The sequence below is a fragment of the Mustela putorius genome, unplaced genomic scaffold (assembly GCF_011764305.1).
Source record: "Mustela putorius furo isolate JIRA1106 unplaced genomic scaffold, ASM1176430v1.1 tig00000095_pilon_pilon_pilon, whole genome shotgun sequence".
In the NCBI taxonomy this organism is placed as follows: domain Eukaryota; kingdom Metazoa; phylum Chordata; class Mammalia; order Carnivora; family Mustelidae; genus Mustela; species Mustela putorius.
In genome coordinates this window covers 28,233,594-28,250,079 of record NW_025421280.1, presented here as the reverse complement: position 1 = coordinate 28,250,079, position 16,486 = coordinate 28,233,594, and the positions used below count along the sequence as shown (strand labels likewise).

The 16,486-nt window shown below is 47.4% G+C and overlaps 1 protein-coding gene across 1 annotated transcript in view; it reads left to right on the top strand.

Annotated features, from left to right (window-relative positions):
* NWD1 (NACHT and WD repeat domain containing 1) overlaps positions 1–16,486 on the top strand; it is a 62,559-nt gene that overhangs the window by 40,832 nt on the left and 5,241 nt on the right. Inside the window, exons 14-19 of the mRNA XM_004761070.3 lie at positions 623–831; positions 4,653–4,925; positions 6,198–6,288; positions 11,005–11,159; positions 13,093–13,369; positions 14,958–15,508. Of these exons, the coding sequence (XP_004761127.2) occupies positions 623–831; positions 4,653–4,925; positions 6,198–6,288; positions 11,005–11,159; positions 13,093–13,369; positions 14,958–15,508 (1,556 nt within the window). The remainder of the gene's footprint in view (positions 1–622; positions 832–4,652; positions 4,926–6,197; positions 6,289–11,004; positions 11,160–13,092; positions 13,370–14,957; positions 15,509–16,486) is intronic.

Below are 16,486 nucleotides of genomic sequence, written 5' to 3'. Positions count from 1 at the left end.
TGAGTGTGGAGCCTGCCTGAGACTCTCTCCCTCTCTCTCTGCCCCTACCCCAGCTCATGCACGTGCACAGCATTATACTCTTTGTCCAATTTCTGAGTGGGTTGTTTGTATTTTCCCTGCTTATCTGTAAGAACTTTTTGCTTATTAAGGAGAGTCTCCATCATCTGTTATACATTATAAATATTTTCTCTTGATCTGTCATATGACTTTCAACTATATTTCATCCTCCTAAAATTTTGCATTTTTATGTAATGCAATTGATCAATCTTTCCTCTTTATGTCTTCCAAATTTCGTGTTTTGCTTGGAAAATATCTCTCCATGATTGTAAAATCTTCTCCATAACCTTACCTTGTTTTTACATGTTTGTTGATTTTAAACACTCCCAGGATGACGCTGAGCTTTTTAAAATTGCCACGATCTCTGTTTATTACATAGTCACATCAGGGCAATTGATTTAATCTCAACCACTTGCACTCTTCATTGAGTTTTGCCGCATTCCCTTATTTGTAATTTGGTTATGTTCGAATCCATCATCTTTTCCAAACCAACAGGCATTTGGGGAGTTGGAAAGTCAAAATGTTTTCAACTAACATATTCTCCCGACCCCCCGGTCTACTGCAGGAGAGGTGAAGTATGTGAAAGTGTTTGCCAAGGGGACGCTTGCCCTCTCTGCCTCAAAGGACCACACCCTGCGTCTGTGGGACTTACTCTCTGGGCAGGAGAAATTCACCATTTGGGACAGAGGCTCCAGAGATCCCACTGAACCTGAGATCTGGAGTCTTCACGTGGAGGAAGCAAAGAAGGTTGTATATTTGGCATCTGGCTCAAAGGTAACAAACACCTGTCCTGTTTGCAAAGAAAAGCTGTTACTAGAGCATTCCAAGACAGCATATGCTGTTTCTAGGTGGTGGGGTCCCTGAGAGGGGGGTGGGCATAAATGGGTGCACAACCACTGGATGGGATGCTGTAAGGGGTTTCAAACTACACAGTTGGATTAGATGATTCTGATAGTTCTTTCTGACCCTAAGAGTTGAGACCTTTCATCTTTTTTTTTTTTAAAGATGTATTTATTGGGGCACCTGAGTGGCTCAGTTGGTTAAGCCTCTGCCTCTTGATTTCTGCTCAGGTCATGATGTCCAAGTCATGAGATCAAGCCCCACATTGGGTTCCAGACTTAGCAGAGCCTCTGTTCCCTCTCCCCATGCTCTTTCATTCTTTCTCCATAAAATAATAAATAAATAAAAACTTATTTATTTATTGGTGGGGAGGGAAGAGAGAATCTTCAACCAGACCCCCCCCCCACTCACCAGGGAGCCTGATGCAGGGCTCACTCTCTTGACCCATGAGATTGTGACCTGAGAAGAAACCAAGAGTAGAAGGCTTAACTGACTGAGCCAACCAGGCACCCCTAATCTTTTTTAATTTGGTCATTTTAGTGCTATAAATTGTCCTCTGAGTACAGCCTTACTTGCATCCCACAAAACTTGCTATGTCATATTATCATTTACCGTCAGTAAATGATACCATCAGGGGGCATCTGGGTGGCTCAGTGGGTTAAGCTTCTGCTTTCAGCTCAGGTCATGATCTCATGTCCAGGTCATGTCCTAAGATCGGGCCCCCGCATCAGGCTGCTCAGCAGGGAGCCTGCTTCTCCCTCCCCCTCTGCCTGCCTCTCTGCCTACTTGTGATCTTTCCCTCTCTCTCTGTAAAATACATAAATAAAAAATCTTTTTAAAAAATACTTTCAGATTTCCCTTTTGATTTGCTCTTTGGTTGACAGGCTATTTAGAAGTGTGCTGTTCGTTCCCAGATATTTGAAAGGTTCCCAGGTAGCTTACCTTTTTCTTTCCTAATTACTTTCATTTGTATGATGAATCTTTTCAGATGTATCGAAACTCATTTTCGGGTCTCTCTTGGTAAATATTCCACATACACCTGAAAACAATCTGTATTCTGCTGTGTTATTCCCTTATGTCAATTATAAACCTACAATCTGATTGTATGATGAATAGAGACACAGTAGAACAGTGGGTGAAAGCTTAGGAACTAAAGGCATGGGAAAAAAATCTGTACCTAACTCCCAGATGACTTCTTTGCAAGCTGAGTGATCTTGATCATATCACTGTACCTCTCTGCCTCCATTCTTCCTCTACCTGATTAGATAATGACTAAAACACCTGACATAGTGCTTGGTGCATAGTAAGCACCAAATACTTAATAGCTATTAATTATTATATTTTATTAGTAACTGGCAGTTGTTAACACAAGTAATATTGGTAGCTTATAAACTGTGCTGCCCAATATGGGAGGTCACCACCAAACTTCAATTATGAAGTTTGAAACTGAGCACTTGAAATGTGCCTATTCTGCACTGAAATGTGCCATAAGTAGGAAACACACACTGGCTTTCAAAGCCTTAGTACTGTGGAAATAAGGTAAAAGATTTCAATAGTAATTTGATATTAATTACACGTTGCAGTAGTAACATTTGGACATAGGGTTAAACCAAACACAATCAATTTCAATTTAAATCAATTTCACTTGTTTCCTCTTACTTTTTTTTTAAGGGACTAATACAAAATTTGAAGACACACAGCATGCATTCATTATACTATTATTGACAGGGCAGGCTTAAATATTAGGGAAGTGTTGACTGATTTCCAAACTGCATACATTTGGAAAACACAGTAAAAAAAAAAAAAAAAGGAAATAATATGGGGGCCTGTGTGGCTCAGTTGGTTAAGTGTCCAACTCTTGTTTTCGGCTCAAGTCATGATCACAGGGTCGTGAGATAGAGGCCGGCAGTGTTGGGCTCCACATTCAGTGAAGAGTCTGCTTGGATTGTCTTCCTCTGCCTTTCCCTGCACTCAGACATTGTCTCTTGCTCTCCCTCTCTCAAAAATAAATCTTAAAAAAAGAAAGGAAGGAAGGAAGAAAGAAGGAAAAGAAGACAGGAAGGAAGGAAGAGAGGAAGAAAGAAATAAATAGGAGCGCCTGGGTGGCTCAGTCAGTTAAGCTTCTGCCTTCAGCTCAGGTCATGATCCCAAGGTCCTGGGATCGAGCCCCACATGGGGCTCCTTGCTCAGCGGGGAGCCCCCTTCTCCCTCTGCCTGCCACTCCCCCTGCTTGTGCTTGTTCTTTCTGTCAAATAAATAAGTGAAATCTTTTTTTTTAAAAAAAAAAAAAGCTTTAAAAAAAGAAATAAGAAATAATAATAATCCCAAAGACAACCACAGTTGTGACATTTACATGAGTTTGTGTTCTGCAGTGTGTGGATGTGTATGTACAAATACTCATGTGTGTAAGCATAACACAAAATGGGGATCAAACCATATAGAAAGCTAGCGATGCTGCTTCATAAATCAATTTTTCTTTGCCCATAACCTCAAACATTCTTCAGAAACCGCAGGCTTAGTGATTTTGTGGGATGTCCTTGCCTTGACTCCTCTACAGTTTATTAAATTGATCCCTTCCTGCTGGACATATAGGTTATTTCTAGTTCTTTGTACTTTCAAATAACTGAGACAACTTTCCTTATAAATAGATCTTTGAATCTCCCCTTCTTTCTTTCTTTTTAAGATTTTATTTATTATTTGAGAAAGAGCAAGAGAGAGCGAGTGCTCGCACAAGCACTTGTGTTGGGTGAAGGGGTAGAGGGGGGAGCCCAATTCGGGGCTCGATCCCAGGACCCCAAGATCATGACCTGAGCTGAAGGCACCCAGGCATCCTGGTTACTATTGATGTGAAAAGGTACTTTTTTTGGGTGAGGTTAAATATGAAACCTGCCATCATCAAGAATTACTTGTAGTGGGACACCTGGGTGGCTCAGTGGTTGGGCCTCTGCCTTCGGCTCGGGTCATGATCTCAAGGTCCTGGAATCGAGCCCCACATTGGGCTCTCTGCTCAGCAGGGAGCCTGCTTCCCCCCCCCCCGCCTGCCTCTCTGACTACTTGTGATCTCTGTAAATTAAATAAATAAAATCTTTTTAAAAAAATTACTTGTAGTGAACAGATATGAGAATGCATATGGTATGGTTGACATTTTCCGCCCTTTTTTTTAAAGATTTTGTTTATTTATTTGACAGTGAGAGAGAGACAACGAGAGAGGGAACACAAGCAGGGGGATTGGGAGAGGAAGAAGGAAGGGAGCCTGATGTGGAGCTTGAACCCAGGACCCTGGGATCATGACCTGAGCCGAAGGCAGACACTTAATGATTGAACCACCCAGGGGCCCCTTTTTTCCCATTTTTAAGACTGTTATTTTGGAGAAATTTTAGGTTCACAAAAATGTAATAAAGCTATTATGGAGAGTTCCCATATGCCATTCTATCCAGTCTTCTGTCATGTCAACGTCTTATATAACCAGGGAACATCCGTTACAGCTAAGACATTAATATTGCTAAAGTTCTCTCAACCTCACTCAGACTTTACTCAGATTTCCTCAGTTTTTCTGCAAATGACCTTTTGCTACTCTAGGATCTAATTCAGGACACCTCCTCTCCCTCTCTGCCTTTTTTTTTTTTTTTTGTAACTAAGAGTGTTGAAAATAAATGCATGTACTATGAAAAAGCACACGTTTTGCATCTGACTCCGGAAAACTTGCAACCCAGGTCTCACGCTGAGATTTCTATTCCTTCCCACGATTCCTTCAGATCAGTGCTTGGAATCTAGAAACGGCAGAGCTGGTTTTCCGTATCCTGGGACACGTCTCTGACCGCTGGATGTGCACCAGAGTACTTGCTTCCCGGGCCATGCTGCTGACTGTGTCTGAGGCTGGCGTGGTCAGTCTGTGGAGCTCAGCCACAGGAACGCTTCAGGGGAGGCAACATTTATCCAGTGTCAAAGAAGAAACACCAACCTGTGGGGTCTCGGTCCAGAAGCAAGGCAAGATGGTGACCGGGTTTAGCAAGGGCTCCATCTCTTTGGTAAGTCCCTCTCCTGAACGTGATGCCTGCATGGCTCAGCTCCAAAGTGCTCAGATGTCCTAGAAATTGGGAGAAACCACTTCACCTTTGATCTTTCCCTAAATGACATTTGGTTTCCTAATTGAGGGATTTGCAACTCAGCGCGGTTCAGGAAACATGCCTTGGTGTTTCCTGGGGACAGGCCACTGTGGGTCGTTGCTGGCACTCGGTCCTGCCAAAAATGTCTCTAGACATTGCCAGCTGTCCTTAGCTGGCGGGGATGGCACAAAATGGCCCTCCCCACCCCTTGAGAACTACTGCCCCAGACACATAAAGTAGAAAAAAAGCAAATTTGCAGAATAGTGTCTGCTGGATGGTGCAAAAAAAGATGGTAGGGAGAGAGAGCACACAAGCAGGGGGAGTGGGAGAGGGAGAAGCAGACTCCCCACTGAGCAGAGAACTCGATGAGAGGCTCGATCCTAGAACCCTGAGATCATGACCTGAGCCAAATCCAAACGCTTAGCCACCCAGGTGCCCCAAAACACATGTTTTTGTTTTTGTTTTTTAAAAAGTCAGCAGTAACATCCATGAGGAAATTCACTTGCTCCTACCCCTGCTAAATAAAGGTGAACAAATATATATATATATATATTATATTTATAAATATATATTTTATATATTATATGTATTTAAAATATATATATATTTTAAAATATTGGCTTGGATTGGTGCAAACAACTCACTTTTCTTGCCCCTCCCCCACCATGTGTCCCATCTGTGCCCTTCACTGAGATAATGAGCATAAAGTTTTTGGCTCGCAGGCTGGTAGCTGTCTGATGCTCAGAAATCAGTAGCTGACCTGGGGCTGCAGGACTGAGGAATGACCCATCCTCTTAGGTCCAAACTAAATGAGTTCCGCCACTCGGGAATGGGGAGAAACTGGTGTTTCGATCTTACCTGAGATCTCCAGAGCTCCCCCAGGGGCAGAAAACAGGTGTTGGGATGTTCTCCAGGTCCCTGAGTTGATTACAAAAGCAGCATCAACAAAAACACTACTAGCTGCCACGGTTTGAGGGCTGACTGTGAGCAGGGTAAGGGGGAGCCCCCCCCCCATGATGGCCCCATACTGTAGTCCTGCATCATGGCCCATTTAACAGATAAAGAAACTAAGGCACCCAAGGGCTGAGACATTTGCTTCGAAGCTGGTGAGTGGCAGAGCCTTGCATCCAAGTCCCTGACCCTGGACCCTTCACTCTGTGGAAATGCTTGATATACATCCTTGACTTTGCGCAGGTTTCCCCTGAAGGAGACAGCCTGCTGGAGAAGCTTCCGGAAGCTGTGAGGTTCCTGGTACTCTCTGAAGACGAGTCCCTTCTGGCAGCAGGTAGCGTCTAGCTCTTATTTGGAGCCATGAGGAGGCAGCTTCAGATTTTGTTGGAGGAGCAGAGGGAACAAGGGGGCTGGGGGCTGTCCTAGACCTTTTCTGCAGAGGGCCATACAGTGCACACCTTGGCTTTGCAGACCTGGTGGTCTCTTTCGCCACAAATCAAGCCTATATGAAAGCTGCCACAGATTCTATCTTATGCGGGCGAGGCTGTGTGCCCCTCAGACACCGTTTACAGAGGCTGAAATGTGGATTTCATATCATATTCACCTGCCACAAAACAGGAATATTTTTATTTTTGTGAAACTAAGTCTTCTGAGCTTCTGGGTCATACAAAAAGAGATGGCAGGCCAGTTGTGGCCCACGGGCTGTAGCTTGCCAACCCCTGTTCAGTATCTTTGAGATGACGGTGGTTATCCCTGCCAGATAGGGACAGGGATGGAGGGGTGCCGCGTGAGCCGATGGGGTGTGCTCAAGGATGAGCCAGCCCACGGGACCCCTGCTTGTAGGGGCTCCCAGGCTTGCAGACAGTAAGGCAGCCACAGGGCAGAGTGGTTGGTGTGATGGCCAGCCAAGAATGAGGGGTTAGGGGAGGGTGTGACAGGGTTCCCTTCTTGAGTCTAAGGCAGTCGGGGAAGGCTTCATAGGAGGTAACCCACAGATGACCAACTCCTCAGCCTGATTATTTTTTTAAGACTATTTTTTTAAAAGATCAGCTTGGGGAGGGGGGACTCCTGGCTGGTTCCTTTAGAGGAGTGTGTGACTCTTGATCTCAGGGTTATAAGTTTGAGCCCCATCTTAGGTGTAGAGATTACTTAAATAAATAAATTTTTTTAAAGATTTTATTTATTTATCAGAGGGGGGGGGGGAGAGCGAGCACAGGCAGACAGAATGGCAGGCAGAGGCAGAGGGAGAAGCAGGCTCCCCGCTCAGCAAGGAGCCTGATGCGGGACTCGATCCCAGGACGCTGGGATCATGACCTGAGCCGAAGGCAGCTGCTTAACCAACTGAGCCACCCAGGCGTCCCAATAAATTAAAAAAAAAGAAAAATCAGATTGGAGTTCACAGCCAAATTGAGCAGAAAGTACAGAGATCCCCCGTATGCCCCCTACCCCACCCTGCTCAGCCTCCTCTGATATCAACATCCCCCATCACAGTGGTGCATTTGCTATAAATGATGAACTCCCTCGACAGACCGTCATCACCCAGAGTCCATGGCTTACCTTACCATTCACTCTGGGTGTTGGACCTTCTGTGGGTTTGGACAGACGTGTAATGACATATACCCACCATCATAATCTCAGGGCATTTGCAATGCCCTATAATCAGCCTGATTTTTTAAAAAGATTTTATTTATTTGTTTGAGAGAGAGACAGAGATAACAACAGAGACAGCGAGAGAGAGCACAAGCAGGGAACAGAGGGAGAAGCAGGCTCCCCACGGAGCAGGGATCCCGACACAGGGCTCCATCCCAGGACCCTGGGATCATGACCTGAGCCAAAGGCAGATGCTTAACTGACTGAGCCCCGCAGATGCCCCAGCCTGACTTCTATAACAACTTTGCCAAGGGTCAAAGACAGTGGGAGACCAGTGCTGTCCAGCAAAGCAAACCACAAACATGAGCCACATTTATAACCGAATGTTCTCATACCCCTATTTAAAAAGGCAAAAAGACATAGATGTCATTCATGTTAATAACAGATCTTGTTTAATCCAACACACCCAAAAATTCAACATGAAATCGATATAAAAATCATTTTTTTAAAAATATTTTATTTATTTATTTGACACACAGAGAGAGAAATCATAAGTAGTCAGAGAGGCAGAGAGAGGGGGGAAGCAGGCTCTCCGATGAGCAGAGAGCCCGATACGGGACTCGATCCCAGGACCCTGAGATCATGACCCGAGCCAAAGGCAGAGGCCCAACCCACTGAGCCACCCAGGCGCCCTAAAAATCATTTTTTAAAGATTTTATTTATTTATTTGACAAAGAGAGAGAGAGAGAGAACACAAGCAGCGGGAGAGGAAGGGAGAGGGAGAAGCAGGCTCCGCACAAAGCATGGGAAGCCAGATATGGGACTCAATCCCAGGACCCCAGGATCATGACCTGAGCTGAAAGCAGTGGCTTAACCCACTGAGCCACCCAGGCACCCCATTGATATAAAAATGATTAATGGTCTATTTCACGTTTAAAAAATTCTTGTGCCAGGGATATGAAACCTGGCCTGTGTTGTTCACTGACAGTTCGTCTCGACTCGGATTGACCACAGTAAGAGCCACACGTGGCTCGTGGTGACCACACCTGCATGGAGAGCACAGGTCGAATGGATAGACACTTAGACTCCAAGGCTGACTGATGGGTGACTACCGGTAATGCATCTTCCGTCCTGTTTCCAAAAGAATTTTAGGTGGGTGGTGGGGAGCACCTGAGTGGCTTAGTCATTGGTCATCTGCCTTCAGCTCAGGTCATGGCCGAGCCCTGCATCGGGCTCCCTGCTCAGCAGGAAGCCTGCTTCTCCTTCTCACACTCCCCCTGCTTGTGTTCCCGCTTTCCCTGTCTCTCTCTCTGTGTCAAATAAATAAATCAAATCTAAAAAAAAAAAAAAAAGAATTTTAGGTGGCATAAGTATGTGTGAAATGCAGCATGGGGAATAGGAATGACAGAAGAAAGAAAAACGTGGGGTAGAAGCCCAAGATAGAATCAGGACCAAGACCAAAGCCACTGAGGACCTCAGTGACCTAGAACCTTGTCACAGTGGGTCTCAAGTGTGGCTCTATCCAACAGCCAACGAGGGGGAGCCCGAGCAGGTTCCCCTATCCACAGTGTCGGGAACCCACCTGTAGCTCAGGAGAGGTACCCCAATCCCAGCCCAGCTAAGATCAGGCAGGGATTTCTTAGTGTCATAAATGGAATTGCAGCTCAGGGGTCCCCAAGCTCGCTGTCAGGTTTGGTGACTTGCCAAGGTTCAAAGAATTCAGAAAGTCTTGTGCTCACAATTTATTGGAGGCAAAGGACACAGATGAAGATCAACAAAGGGTAGAGACATAGAGACACGTGGAGCCCAGAGAAGGCACCAGATACGAGCTTCCTGGTGTCCCCTCCCCGTGGAGGTACATGGACGGTGCCTACTTCTCTCAGCAACAGGGTGTGACGACAGGGTCCTGCCAACCAGGGAAGCCCACCCTGCCTTGGTGTCCAGGATTCTTCCTGGGGGCGGGTTATATAGACAGGCTGACCACCTGCACAGCCGACCAAAATCTCTGACACCCCGCACAAGAATGGAACACAGATGCCCTTGGATAGCAGCGATCCTGATGCCTCTGATCCGTTTCCCGTAACACCCTTCTGTGTGAGCCTCAGGTTCAAGTGGACTTCAGTGAAACAATTCCACGGAGGGCCTGGAGAGGCAGGAGAACGGACGCTCGGCCCCCAGCTTCTCCTGCGCTGACCTGATTCCAGGGTTTCCAGGAAACAGAAACGATTGGCGCGGGCCAGGTGCCTAGCTCGGTGTCCCACACCATCACCCCCCAGGGCTGCGGGCCCTGGAAGAGCTGCATAACCAGGCCTTTGCCCACTTCCCACTCTGCCAGGGGTCCTCTTAACAAAGCATTCACCCAGCCAGTGTCTGGAGCACACTGGAGCCAGTCTCCTTGGCTGGGGCGCATGAGAAAATGCAGAACGCCCATTCTGAATACAGAATACAGTTAAATTTCAGATACACGACAAATCAAGTTTTCAGCATAAAAATATGCCATGTAATATTTGAGATACACTTATACGAACCAGAATTTTACTGTTTATCTGAATTTCAAATTTAATTGAACTGTCCTGTTGGGTCTTTTGTTTTGTGTTATTTTGTGTTAAATCTAGCAACCCCCCCCCCCATCTCCTGCTCCTTCGTACCACTCCTGCCACAGGAGTCTCTGTGCTGCTCCTGAGACATCCCCAGGCCTTTCCTACCTCCCAGTCATCTCCCGCCGTTCCCACTCTTCCGGTGCTAGCCCCGCTCTCAAATGTCCACTCCAATGTCCTGTGGCTGCTGCAACCAATGACCACGCAAACGTGGTATCTTTGACAACAACAGAAATCTCTTTTCTCACAGTTCTAGAGGCCAGAAATCCCAAACCAAGATGTGGACGGGGTCATGCTCCCTCCAAAGGTTCCAGAGAAGAATTTTCTCTTTTGCACCTTCTCGCTTCTGCCTTGTGATTCTTTGACTTGTGGCCACATCTCTCCAGTCCCTGTCGCCGTCTTCACATTGCCTCCTCCTCCACGTGTGTCTCTGTGTCATTGTTCCGTACGGCACCCAGCCCTCTGACTGCATTGTCCTCATCGCGCATTGTAACTGCTCTCTTACCCTTCCTGTCTCCCCCGCTCCTTCCTTTCCATCTGCAAAACATTTTCTACCTTATGTCCAGCTTTGTGCTGGGTCCTGGGATGCCTTGAGCAGCCCAGACAGGCAGTCCCAGCCCTCTGGGAACGAGCAGTTTTGTGATGACAAATAATGTGGCTGTTTTCTGTGAACGTATGGATCGCTGTGGTCAGCTGCCCCCCTCCCCGCGACCACAGGCAAGGTGACGATGTCTCTCTTGTTCTGCGCCGTATTCCTTCCGCCGCCTCATGGCAGGTGCTCAGAAAAATCTTTGTTGGCTGAACAGAATGACTGTCGAGCTCCTCCAGGAATGAATGGGACAATCCCATGCCTTCCGTTTCAGGGTTTGGAAGATCTGTGCGGATATTCTTGGCCGACTCACAGGGGTTTCATCGATTCATGGCCACTGACCTTGAACACGAGGACATGGTGGAGACAGCTGGTTTTGGTCCCAAGAACAACCTGATTATTACTGGGTCCCGGGATGCGCTCATTCAGGTGAGGGGTCGTTCTCACTCCGCCTCTGGAACAGAAAGTATGATTCCTTAGGCGTCTCTTGGCTTCAAAATAGAGAGACAAAAACTCATGCAGGCAGAACAGGGAAGGTCATTGGGAGGATATGGGGGAGGAATCCCACCGAAATGTTCGCAAAGGATATAGCCTTCCCACCGAACTTGGAAGAAAATTCCCATTGAGCTCAAAGTTCTCAGGCTGTTGAGAGAGGCACGTAATAAAATGGCAGTTCTCAGAGCGCCTGGGTGGCTCTGTTGGTTAAGCCTTTGACTCTTGATTTCGGCTCAGGTCATGGTCTTAGGGTCTTGAGATCGAGCCCCATGTGGGGCCTTATACTCAACAGAGTGTCTCTCCGAGGCTTCTCTCTCTCTTCCTCTGCCCCTCCCCACCACCTCGTGCTCACATGTGCACACACGTGCTCTCTCTCTCTAAAAAAAAAAAAAAAAAAAAAAAAGAAAGTAGCAGTTCTCCAACATTCTGGCCCTAGAACCTCTTTACGTTCTTTTTTTTTTTTTTTTTTTTTAAGATTTTACTTATTTATTTGACAGATAGAGATCACAAGTAGGCAGAGAGGCAGGCAGAGAGAGGCGGGCAGGAAGCAGGCTCCCTGCTGAGCAGAGAGCCCGATGCAGGACTCGTTCCCACAACCCTGGGACCGTGACCTGAGCCGAAGGCAGAGGCTTTACCCCACCGAACCACCCAGGTGCCCCACCTCTTTACATTCTTAAAGATTATTGAGGACCCCGAAGGGCTTTTGTTCATGTGGGTTATAGCATTTTGATTGATATATTTTTAACACACGATTTATTTTGGAATAGTTTTAGGATTTACAGAAGCGTTGCCAAAAAGCAAAGAGAGGCCCCATATATGTGTACCTACTCTTTACCCAGCTTGCTTAATACTAGTACCTCATGCCACTCGAGCTCTATCCAAACTGAAAGATTTACCTTAAGACAATGCTATTAACTGACCCGCAGATTCTGTTCTGGTTTCACCAGCTTTCCCACCAATGTCCTTTTTTTTCTTTATTCCAAGATCCAATCTAGGATCCCCCGTTGCATTTAGTATTTATGGATAATTAACTATGTTAAAAACTAGAAATGGGTTGGGAGGGAGACAAACCATAAGTGACTCTTAATCTCACAAAACAAACTGACGGTTGCTGGGGGGAGGGGTTATGGACATTGGGAAGGGTATGTGCTGTGGTGAGTGCTGTGAAGTGTGTAAACCTGGCGATTCACAGACCTGTACCCCTGGGGATAAAAAAATATATATATATTTATTATATTTAATATATATATTAAATATATATAATAATATATTATATGTTTATTAAAAATTAAAAATTAAAAAAATTAGAAATGGGGAAATCCAAAAACACTATCGACTCATGAATATTACATGTCAGTGTTAATGACAGACTTCCATGAATATAAGTATAGTTTCTGAAACAAACAAAACAGCTCATGGCAAGAGTGTCATTGTTGCACATTTGGACAAATCTCTTTCATGCCTGACTTAGTGGATGATGAATTGGCTTCTCATATTTGATTCTGCGTTCTCCTATCTGTTGTGATATCACACGTCCTGTAACTTCTAGAAAACTCTAGGACTCACTCATGAGGGGAAGAGAGTAGAAGTGACAAATAACTTCTTAAATTTGCATGAAAACAGTTTTGCCTTTGCACTGTTTCCTGAAGATGCCTGGAGGTAACTTCCAGGGGTTCCCTGGATCTTACTTTGAGAATTGCTGTGGTAGCAGATTGGTGAGGTGTGGGGAAGTTTGAGGGGCTGGTGAAGGCCCTCGGACTACAGCCTGAGACTCCACCTTAGGTGCACAGATAGGCTTATGCCTGTTTCTGAGCTAGGACAAGCAGAAGGAAGAAGTCAGCTTTGGCCATCTGCTGTCTATCCACAGGTGTGGAGTCTGTCGGAACAGGGAACCCTGCTGGACATTCTGGAAGGTGTCGGAGCCCCTGTGAGCCTGCTGGCCTGGGGTGGGGCCTTGGTGGCATCTGCTTCCCAGCAGTCCTCGTCTTTTAAAGTCTGGGATCTCACCTACCTTCAGAAACCGAGGGCCTGCACCCCGTTCCTGGATCGCACCGGCCTCACAGCAGTGTCACACAATGGGGGCTACATTTACTTCCCCAAGATTGGGGACAAGAACAAAGTCACCATTTGGGACTCAGCGGAAGGTGGGTAAGATAGAAGCCTGGTCATTCGTGCAGGGAAGAGGTAGAGCCCCTGCCTTGGTCTGCTTGGGCTACCAGAACTGAACACCATAGCTGGGGTGGTTTAAAAAATTGACATTAATTTCTTACAGTTCTGGAGGCTGGAAAGGCCAAGGCCAAGGCCAAGGCCCAGGCAGACTGGTGTCTGGTGACAGCTGTCTTCCTGGTTGCTGATGGCCCCTTTCTTCTTATGTCCTCACAGGAGCACAGAGAAGGAAGCTAGCTCCCCAGTGCCTTGTATAAAGACACTGATCCCGCCGTGGGGACTCTGCCTCATGCCTCCATCACCTCCCAACACCATCACATGAGGGGGGACTTACTCAGTCCATAAGAACCCCCAAATTCCAGTCAGGTTGAAAGTGATTAACATAGATCAGGACTGGACTTTAAAAATTTTCTAGCATGTGGGTAACTGACCACCTGGTTGTCCATCTCTACGTTAGTTCCGGTTTCCCGGAAACGGCACAGGATGGGGACATTTGCCCAAGGGGTGTGTTGAGGGGAGCTCCTAGAGAAACCCGAGAGGGAGTGAGGGAAGCAGGCAGGGGCAGGGGAGGACTGAACAAAGAAGTGTGCTCAGCCTGATCCCCAGGGGGCCATTCTGGTTTGGGGACAGCTCCCCAAACATTTTGAGATGAGGGGCTCCCTTGCCCCAACAGCAGTGGGCAGCCTTGGGGCTGGGTGCCCTGACTGGTATAGGGGGGGTCAGGGCATGTCACTGATGTGTCTGCCGTAATCTCCACGGTAATGATAAAATCATTAACAAGGAATTAAAATCATTAACAAGGGAGAAAAGAGATTCACTCTCACGTTCCTGTGTTCATGGGTTTGGCAGATCTTTGGTTAGTGCCAGCCGTGGAGCTGGGCTCTGGGGTTGGCTGTGAGCAAGACAGATGAGGTTACCACGTTGGAGGTGCCTGCCCGCTAGGCACGGGGTGAAGCCGGGCACAGAGGTAGGGGTACAGTGGGGCTGGAGAGAGAAGGGTGCAGATTGTCTAATAGGGTTACAAACTTGCACTCAGAGTTCATAGAGCTCACAAGGCCAGATGTTTAGTCTGTGACCCTTTCCAGGCATTTATAAAGGGCTGGGATGAGGGGTCCTGCGTGTCCCTTTGTCCATCTGTCCCGATGGGGAGTGGAAAATCTCAGAAGGTGTTAGGCAGGGCGGTGAGGAGACAGGAAGACAGGAGTGGAGGCAGGGGAATTGCAGCGGAGAAGCTGGGGAGAATGGATCATGAAAGCAGTTTTTAAAATGCTTAAAGATAGGGGCGCCTGGGTGGGTTAAGCCGCTGCCTTCGGCTCAGGTCATGATCTCAGAGTCCTGGGATCGAGTCCCGCATCGGGCGCTCTGCTCAGCGGAGAGCCTGCTTCCCTCTCTCTCTCTCTCTGGCTGCCTCTCCGTCTACTTGTGATTTCTCTCTGTCAAATTAATAAATAAAATCTTTAAAAAAAAATAAATAAAATAAAATAAAATAAAATGCTTAAAGATAGGAAAACCGTGGCATGAGCCTCCCTCTGAACTGTTCTTAATGTGGTCTTCTCTCTGTGGCAGGGGAGGAACAAGACGCCCTGGACACGTCCAATGAGGTCAGGTGTCTGGAGGTTGCCCAGCAGGCCAATCTCCTCTTCACCGGCCTCGTCTCGGGGGTGGTGCTGGTGTTCCCCCTGAACTCCAGACAGGATGTGATGTGCATCCCCCCTCCCGAGGCCCGGAAAGCCATCAACTGCATGGCCCTTAGTCAAGGCGAGGAGCGCCTGGCCATCGCCTATGACAGCATCGTCCTGGTGCTGGACCTCAGCCCCGGGGATCCCTGTCCGGTCATCGACGGGCCAACCTACACCTTCTACACCCAGCTGCCTGAGACCATATCCAGCGTGGCCGTGCTGGCCGACTACCGCGTCATCTACGGCATGACCAACGGTGACCTCTTCCTTTATGAGTGTGTGAATTCCAAAGTGTTCCCTCTGGAGGCCCACGGGAGTCGGGTCACCTGTATGCAGGTCAGCCACAGGGAGCAGCTCGCGGTCAGCGGGTCTGAGGAAGCCCTGCTGTGTCTCTGGGACCTGCAGGCTTGCAAGTGGACATTCCAGATGAACTACACGGTGCGTGGCCCCCACACGGCATGATGCGAGGTCCTGGCATTAGAGAGCTGAGGACAGGCGTCCTGGGTTAAATGCACATCAAGGACCATTGCCTGAGGTCTGGAGTGGGGTGAGGCCAAGGAGAGACACTCCCCTTGGGGGGCAGAGTTTAAGGGACACCAAAAGACTCAGCCATTAAGAGAGATGCGATTTTAATGCAATGTTTACCAAAATCTGAAGAAATGCAAAAAATTCCCAAAGAACAAAATATCATTTTTTAAAAGATTTTGTTTATTTGTTTAGAGGGAGAAAGGGCAGGGAGGAGGGGCAGAGAGAGAGGGAGAAGCAGGGAACCCATCGACAACGATGCTAGGTTCTTTCCCAGGACCTTGAGATCACGACCTCAGCTGAAGGCAGATGCTCAACCGACTGAACCACGCAGGTGCCCCAAAAATATCATTTTAAATAAAGACAGGATCAAGTCCTGCCCGGCACACCCCTGCCTCACCCTCCTTACCCTAATCCTGACTGCCATTCTTGCGTCCAACGGTTTTGATTGCCTTGTCTGTGACAGGCCCCTTTCCAGCCATAGCCAGGGTCCATGCTGTCCCGCCTCTTAGAGCCACGTTGTCAGAGGGGACACAGGGTGAGCTCCGGGATGACAGGATCTTCTTGTGTTCTGCTTCCTGAGGTGGCCCCCATCCCTAGGAGAGCTCCTGACATGTCCTCGGGGCTCCACAAATGTTTGTAGAATAAAAACAAAGCAGGACACCTGGAGGAGGGGCTCAGTCAGTTAAGAAGCTGCCTTTAGCTCAGGTCATGATCCCAGGATGATCCTAGGGTCCTGGGATCGAGCCCCACAGCCAGCTCCCTGCCCCTCTCCACCACCTGCACTCTCCCTCTCTCTCTCAAATAAATAAATAAAATCTTTTAAAAAAGATAAAAGCAATAGAGCACATACATGATGGGCTGTGGAGTGACAAGAACTTTGAGAAAATG